Source organism: Lycium ferocissimum, chromosome 4 (genome assembly GCF_029784015.1).
Source record: "Lycium ferocissimum isolate CSIRO_LF1 chromosome 4, AGI_CSIRO_Lferr_CH_V1, whole genome shotgun sequence".
In the NCBI taxonomy this organism is placed as follows: Eukaryota; Viridiplantae; Streptophyta; class Magnoliopsida; order Solanales; family Solanaceae; genus Lycium; species Lycium ferocissimum.
In genome coordinates this window covers 62351802-62360268 of record NC_081345.1, presented here as the reverse complement: position 1 = coordinate 62360268, position 8467 = coordinate 62351802, and the positions used below count along the sequence as shown (strand labels likewise).

The following is an 8467-nucleotide window of genomic DNA, read 5'->3' as shown; positions in this document are numbered from 1 at the left end:
AATATTTGGATGCTCTTGTACAAGTTTAGACCAAGTTTTGGGGATTGTAATACTTAAGTACCTTCTACACTTATTTATATTTTTAAGATTGTTAAGAAGTACTTTATTGTGTTTAACTTCGGCATTACTTTCTCTAAAAATGATTGATGAATTGGGGATGGTTCTCCTACCGGGGGGATGGTGTCGGTGTCATCATGATCTGTGAAATGGGTCGTGATAATTTGAGCCAAAACTATGGCTGACGAAGAACGCTTGGCTGCCTTTCAAGCCGCTGCTAAGGCACGGGAAGTTCTGATGTAGAGCATGGCCTCAGAAATTCAGGTGCCCCAGGCGACTTAGGTTAGCGAGAAAAGACACAAGGGGAAGTATCCGGAACGACCCCCCACCGAATCACCCCAGGTTATGATATAACGAATCATGAAACGCTTAAAGGAACATGACAACCGTATCAATCAGATCCCTAGAGCCCCTTCAGTTATTAAGGCTATTGACGTACAAATATATTGATACAACCTTATAAACCAAGTCCAGTGCTCCATTTGCGCCTTCTGTATCTGTAACTGTAAGTGCACATGTATCCACTAATTTATACGTGGGCTCCACTTTAGGGAAGACGAGTTGACTCTACAAAGCAGAAAATGCCTCGGATATTCCACTGACGGTTACCTAGCTCAGGAAGGAAAAGAAAGGGCAATCTGCTAGCAATCGTAGTACTAATCTCACAAGGTTCCAAATGCTTAATTGTCAAAATATGATGGCACCACTGAACCCCACGACTACGTCTTAACATTTACTACAGGGATCAGGGGCAATGGCCTTACCGAGTTCGTATGTTATACCTCATACCTTTTTGCATCATTTGTGTCGTAAGTAAACTAACGTAAGCCCGAAGAAGTCATGAAACCCCTATGAGGTTAAGAAAGTTGTAAACAAGTGTTAAGTACATACATTAAGGTTTCAGCGCCAAACGAATCGAAGGTAATAAGTTCGTCGAAATGTCAAATTGATGGTCATTATTGACGGACTGTAAACCAATTGACGACCTATCAATGGATGATGGCTCCATGCTAAATCAAGTCCAGAACCACCATTGGAGCAGGGTGATTTTACTGTCCCAATTGAAGGACCGTTTTCCAATTGATTGTCTGTCAATATGGACCGTAAGTTGGAGGTGGTGGACGACCTTAGTTGTTTTAAATTCGATTGGAGGTTCATTTTTGGTCATTTCTCGTCCATAAACTGTCCAAAGACTCCTCTAACATATCTTTAAGATTCAAGAATGAATCCAGGGTGAATCAACCCCAAACATCGTATGAGACTAGAAAAGAGTGCTTCTATGGTGTTGTTATGGTATTGAGAGTTATTCCAAGCTAAAGAAAGTTATGGGAGAAAGCTGTTCATGTTGTATAAGGTAAATAAAACTTCTCTTGCTTGTGATTAAGTTTCACTACAAGAAAATAGGCTTTTAGCGAGGGGAAATTTGATCGTTGAAAGTGCTTTTCCAGTAGCTATTACTCATTTAGGACGGGAAAAAATCCGGTCGCCGCCGGTCACTAAAAGCTCCGTCGTTAAAAGTGGACGACCGGATTTGTAATCCGGTCGAATCCGGTCGTAAATGTCCTTTAGTGACGGCAACAAATCCAGTCGTTAATAACCATTCCTAACGACAGGTACTCCGGTCGTTGCAACACTTTTTAGCAACAAAATATATTCTTTCAACGACAATTAAAGATCTGGTCATTACTAGCTTCATTTTGTGACTAGAATTTCCTTTCCTCTACAACAACATAAATATACAAGCCAAAATGTAATCCGAAAATAAACAAAATAATCAATTATTATATAGAATTTCATAGTTAATTACAAAAGAAATAAAGTATCCCAATGCTAAAAAACATATATCTTCCGATTATGTGAAATTATTTCTTCGGCTCCTAACTCCACTGTAGCATTTACAAATTTGAACTTCAAACAGCCCCTAAAAAGAACGAGCAAGATGAACATGCATTTGCCTGTAGCTTTACACTAACTTCAATCGCCTCCATTTTAGCAGGCAAGTGACAAACAAGCTACACCCAGTAACTGCATCTTCCATGCTTCTCCCTTTTATCAAAACAAGAACATATGCAGCTATGTGAGTAAATGAAACTAAAAACATAGTATTACCAAAAGCAATGATCAAAGAACTTACGGGTAAATTCTATGTAGATAGGCAGTGGCGGAGTCAGAATTTTCACTAAGGGGTGTCAAAATATAAAGAAGTAAATTCACGAAGAAGCCAAGAAGTGTCAATATGTAATATATATACATAAAAATAATTTTTTTTACCTATCTACACAGTGTAATTTTCCGACAAAGCTCAACTATATGTGGCTCCGCCAGTGTAGATAGGAACCATAAAGGTAATTGACAGTCAAATATGCATACATTAGTCCAATCACAAATAGTAGCGCAAACTCCAAGAACACATAGAGGGTGTGCTTATAAGATCCTACAGGAAAAAAATAGAACATTAATAGAAAGTGAATCAAGAGACACGAGGAGCAAATGATTACTATAATTTAGACAAAGCTAGATCGAATTTAGCTTTTAACAGTTTTAAGTTGTATAGGGAAATGGAATAGTAAAAAGTTAATTATGTTGTATTCCACATCATTGACACCAAGAAGATGCTAACAGAAAAGAGTCGGGACCTAAATGATCTCTTAATTCCTCACATTATACTTTTAACCTATATGTTTGGAAAAAATAAAGCAAGGAATTCCTCAAGATAAAGCACATGATAAACAAACTAATACACGTATTATTTGCAAGTTTAACAATGAATACAAATGATAGAAAATCTCAACGAATCTCTTGAAGTTTAGAAACTCACAAACTGATAGTAAATTGGTGTTGGAGAAATGGACTTTTCTACTAGCTTTTTCAAGGTAGGATTAATTCATTATCAGCTAGTCTCTGCATTGTTTGACTAGTCTAAAACTAATGTTAGGCAAATAAAATTGTTTGCTTAGACAAACAAAAAGAAACAGGTCCTAAACAAGGCTAAGCTTCCAGCAGCCCCAAGTACAATAGAATCAAACCACAACAAATGTTTCAGATTTGAAAAAATATAAATGAGCGCTCTTTCATTATTTAAGAGGTCTTGCCCAAAAATGACTGCTTTTAGCAGATAGGCCATCACACAAAAAAAGGTACATTTAATTGTGGCAAGGAGACTGACTTAGTAATGGGCCATTAAGCTAGTTTAGCACCAATGTGAATGAAGAATGAGCTATTCAAGTTTTGCTTTTGATAAAGCTTGATTTAAGAAAGATTATATTAAGTCATTTGACAGTTTTTGCTTACTTGATAGGTTATGTGGGAGACTAGTACCATTGTCATTTAGTTACATATTCTTCACATAATTGAATACCTTGTATATGCCAAACCCCCTCTCCAAAACTGCAGAAAGAATAAATAAATAATTAAATAACTGTCCCTCTAAACTCAAATCTAAGCCAACTAACAAGATATTTCGGAGATCAAGAAGATGGAATCCAGAAGTTGAATACTAAGAAATTCACGGTAAACGCAAAGCAAAAAAACTCCACTAAAATTTCTTGATGTTCATTGTTAGCTTTTAATTCAACTAAATGTCATTGAAAAAATAGAGAATTAACATGATATACAATCAGAAAGTATATATCCAAGAGCATAAAGACTTTGTGAAGAAGTAACTCACAGGAGTGGTGTTAGCTTCCTCAAGTTCATCGTCAAAATTATCAATGTCAACAACGTGGGACTCTGAGTCATAAGGTGAGAGCGACTAGATGTACCAAAAGAAAACAGAAAAGCACGACATGAACCCGCTTTTGGTTAGAATAAACCCAAACACTAGAATCTCACAAAACATTTTAGAAATGGCAATTTCAATACTCTAAGATGAGCCATTACCGAAGCAACAGACCTCAGAAAAGGTCGCCACGTATGCATAGACAAGAATAATAAGAGCCATTCTCGCAAAAAGTACCTTTGGTTGACAAACTTGATCTCCCCTCTGTCATGAATCCTGTCCAACATTGAAATGCAGACCTTTAAGAGAATCCTGCTGCTCGTAGGTGGCAAGATTTTCTGAATGTTGCCACCAACTGATAAAACGTGTCGGCGCCCAATCAAAGTTAACATTTTCCACGTATAAGCATTTCTATGTTAACAAATGATGATATCTTAGTGTACTGCATATATAGTGAAAATTGAAAATGCCTTATTTTACCACGATAAGGGAATAGCAAACTTGAGTATTGTCTAATTGAAGAGAAAATGCACCAAACCATTGTTATCCAAAAACTTAAAGAAAACTCTTCAAAATAAAAACGTATGGTTCCACCATTAGATTATAAATTGACGTAGACAACTCTGATATTAATAGAAATAAAGGTGGTGCAGTTGTGGGGATTAAACATTTTTACATTTTCGTGGATCATCTGAACCACAATTCTAGTGTCAAAAATAAATGGCGAGCACAGATGAAAAACAATTAGGAGTTCAATCACGGAAGATAAACCACATTAACACTCACATACTTGTACATAAACTGAGCTGGACTATATTTATGGTTCATACTTTATCAATCAAAGGATTTTCCTTTACATCAAGGTTGACCGATTACCTAGCGAAGGTGCTATGACTTTCCAGAATGCAACTTGCTGACGAGACCAGCAAAACATCTTAATCGATTACCTGCAATTGGGGATTTGGCAAAGGGAAGGGACTTTTTGGCATTAAAAACAAGAGATCAAATTTCGCAATTAAAGTTGGATCGTAAATTCTCCTTTTCTATCTAAGAATCCTTTCATCTTTTACCAAGTAGGGATCACATACCTCTCCTTTCAGATACCTCTTCTATCGACAAATATTTATTGGGCACATAATAGCCACCTTGCTAATAACATTAAGTATCAAGAGACACACCTTAAAAGTCACAGTTATTTAAGCAAATTTATATTATACTGAGTAGCGTCTTTACTAACAATATGAACCTCTACATATTAGGAAGGTGTTAGTATCCCCAAACTCATAACGATTTGTCCCCTTTAAGGGATAAATACAGTGAAATTATTAGTGAAACTGCGAGCAAAAACATCTTTGGTAAACCCCAATTATTAAGTTTAATTAACTAAAAATATTAATCAAATAATACCATTAACTCTTTCCATAGTTATATCATCAAAAAAGGTGCACAATAAGTCAGAGGAAAAAAATAAGCGACTGCTACACATTAATCATAATGCTCTAAAAAGATGGATGTAATTATATAAGCAAATATGTAATTCTAAGAAGAAAACCAATATATTTGATAAATACCAAGAGAAATAATTGGAACAATAAAGGAATTCTCAATTCTACAACAGTTACAACTAGAAGTTTAGATACTTGGCAGAAAACTTAACTTGATGAGAAGGAGAACGAAACCATAAGACCACTTCAATGGAAACGGAAGATTAGTTACAGTGAGAATTCCAGAATCGTTGCGGTTCTTCATGGAGTTGCTCCGTGCTTAGTAACTGTAAATTTTGTATAGAAAATAAGGAATAAAGGTGTTTCTTTCTTTTATTTGAGGGTTGCGGATGGTCGGTTGGGGAAAGCACAACAGAGATAACATGAGGGATTTTGCTTTTATTTGAGGTTGGGGTTGGGGGTGTGGGTGGTCTTAATGGAGTGTTGGGAAAAACTAAGAGGGAAAGGTTAGCGCCATTTTTCTTATTAATTAAGTGTTAACGACCGGATGTTATGCTTTTAATGGCCAAATATTATTCCCTCGTTAATATTGAAATAAAAATTGACTTTAACGACCGGAAAAAAAGTATGTCGTTATAAATATGCTTCTAATGACCGGATTCGTATCCCTCCGTTAAGAACTGGTCGTTAAAAGTCTAATTTCTTGTAGTGTTTATATATGTGTGGATTAGGTTGTTTGGATGAAGAACTACAAGATAGTACTTGAGGTGGTATAAGATGTTGTTGCCTCTTGTTGGACTATTTTGGGATTACACGTATGACCTCATATGGCTGGAAATCATGGGGAAATATTTCCTATGACGTTATTGTTGTTATTGTTATGCTTAACTATATGTTAGGTGTGTTGATAATGAAATAAGTTAGGAGAAGAAGTAGCCATGTAACACTTGAAAGTTGTACAAGATATTGTTATATCTTGTTGGGCTGTTTGATGTGGTTTTTGAGATAAATATAAGGCTGGGTATCATGTTAATATATATGTTTATGTTCTGGAGATGTTAATAATGTTGTAAAGTATGAAGTAGATGGGGAAAGAGTTGGGTTTGGGTTCAAACCGAGCTTGCCGCTCGTCATGTTATATAGTGAAGTTCTGTTGGTGATGTTTGTGCACTTATTGTTTTGTAGATTGAACTACGTTGTGGGCTTCTTAAACTGGGTTGTTGGATGCAATTTGGCTAATGTATGTTAAGGCCCCTTCTATCCTTATTTTGGCATGATTTTGAATGAACGAAACGTAAACAAATGATATAATTTTAGAGAGCTTATGTTTCATCGTCTTTCATGATGTATTTCTGATCCATGGCATTGGCCCTTGACTCTTATTGAGACGTATGTTTACGATGTTAGTTTCATAATGATAATCGGAGGTGTAATGACCTTACATAACTCTGATAGGCCCAGAATGTATTATATCACTCTTATGCATTACATACATACATGATACTATGATGATGATGCTCGCGGAGGGCTGACGGTGTTATATATGCGCGCGCGCGCGCACACACACACACACACATATATATATATATATATATATATATATATACACACAATGACATTATATACGCGCCACTGATCAGTGTGTTGTTATGATGATGATGCCCATAGAGGCTTGATTGCATTATATACACATATGTACGACGACGTTATATACTGGATTTATACATATCATGGCCCTCAGTGGCAATTCAAATATTCAGGTTGGTCTCTTCATCCTTATATTACTTTGATGTTTCATTCATGTTGTTATCTACCTTACATAATTGGTACATTTATTCGTACTGATGTCCCTTTCCCCAGGGAGACTGCATTTCATGCCTGTAGGTCCCGATAGACAGGTTAGGATCATCCTCAATAGGCTACCAGCTCAGCGAAAGGTGTTGGTACACTCCACTTGTTCCGAGGTTGCCGTTCAGGGTCGATATGCTTATGTACATATGTTTTATGGGTATGGCGGGGCCCTGTCCCGACCTTATGATGTTTATGTATTTTTAGAGGCTTGTAGATCGATGTCCTATGTATAAATGTCTTGCATGGCCTTGTCGGCCTATGTTTGGATGTACAAATGTTCATGATGGCCTTGTCGGTCTGTCCCCTTATGGGCAGCAGGATAGACTGTCCCCACAGTTCTTATCAGATCAAGGCTCTCAAGAAGAACTATGGCAGGGTTTGCAAGCATCAGGATCCCAGGGCCAGAGTAATTCAGGTTGGATGAGACCATCTTCCAGTCAGTGAGGTCGAGCACATGCCGAACCATGTCGTATAATTTCTGGGGGCTATTTTTGATGTGGGAGTCAGTGGCATAAGATTCGAAGATGTCCAAAGCTTAACCGAGGGAATCAGGATAGAAGTAGGGGTGGAGCAGCATGCACTGGTACTGTATGAGATTGCTATAGGTACATGTATGCAAATGGTTGTTTTGGGAAACCTTTTCTCTTATGAGTGTGGTAACAGATAGCTGCATAATCTATATTATTGACGTCTTGTTCTTACAGTTTGAATTCTACAGTATTATTGAGAGTTTGGGGCATCCGGATAGGAATAGGTTATTAATATGAAAGAGGAATCGAAAGCTCCAACGCTCTGCTCTGGCAAGTTATTGAGATGTATAACCCGATTTCCTTTACAATGTTTAGGTTGACCATTTCCAGGACTTGTTTTTATAAAATATTAACCGTTTATGCGAGAAGGCTTAGAGGGATAGCTCCTAAATCCTTACGGATAAGTTATAATGTACATATATACGCATTGAAAGTAAACGGAGAAGCAAAAGCAGAAGATATTATTGGGAAATTCTGTAGTCTGTTAAACAAGGAATATTAGAATGCCAAGGAATAAGGTTTGATTGGAGTAAAGGAAACTAAGGACGAAGGAGTATTTTGCTGAAGATTTCAGAATAAGATAAGAAATGGGATGTGGCGAAAGATTGGTAAGGAACCAAGTAAAGCGTTACGATTAAATGAGAGGACTCATTAGAGAAAAGGTGAAGAGGGATAGCAAGTTTTGACGTTATGAAGTGGTGCACGTTATAAGACTACGTCTTCATAATAAAGGAGTCAACGACCTTAATGGAAACTGTTGAGAGATCAATTTTAACCCTATGACCGAGAACCACCAATATTGGAGAATAATGGAAAATAAACCAAATCCAAGTTAAAAATTCGAAGATCCCGGCTAAGCCGAAACA

At 36.9% G+C, this 8467-nt stretch overlaps 1 protein-coding gene across 12 annotated transcripts; it reads right to left on the bottom strand.

Moving 5' to 3' along the window:
- Window positions 1–1819: 1819 nt before the first annotated feature.
- Window positions 1820–5569, bottom strand: LOC132053593 (uncharacterized). Of its 12 annotated transcripts, none has more exons than XR_009414161.1 (5): window positions 4013–5534; window positions 3725–3808; window positions 3416–3444; window positions 2192–2491; window positions 1820–2103 (listed from the first exon to the last, which is right to left on the bottom strand). XR_009414161.1 is itself a non-coding variant. In XM_059445673.1 (5 exons), exons 2-5 carry the CDS (start codon window positions 4165–4167, stop codon window positions 2364–2366), a joined length of 396 nt encoding a protein of 131 aa, XP_059301656.1. In that variant the 5' UTR covers window positions 4168–4722; window positions 5433–5569; the 3' UTR covers window positions 1820–2363. The 12 variants fall into 12 exon arrangements, 6 of the variants coding, with proteins under 6 accessions (XP_059301656.1, XP_059301659.1, XP_059301660.1 ...); XM_059445673.1 differs by having other exon boundaries at window positions 1820–2491; window positions 4013–4722; window positions 5433–5569; XM_059445676.1 differs by having other exon boundaries at window positions 1820–2236; window positions 2329–2491; window positions 4013–5536.
- Window positions 5570–8467: the final 2898 nt, after the last annotated feature.

Excerpts from the sequence above, each read along its gene's own strand:
- LOC132053593 (XM_059445673.1), bottom strand. The coding sequence starts at position 4,167 with ATGTTAACTTTGATTGGGCGCCGACACGTTTTATCAGTTGGTGGCAAC. Across the intron at positions 3,809-4,012 it reads ATCAAGTTTGTCAACCAAAG|TCGCTCTCACCTTATGACTC; the intron begins GTACTTTTTGCG and ends TGGTACATCTAG. Across the intron at positions 2,492-3,415 it reads GGGGGTTTGGCATATACAAG|GATCTTATAAGCACACCCTC; the intron begins GTATTCAATTAT and ends TTTTTCCTGTAG.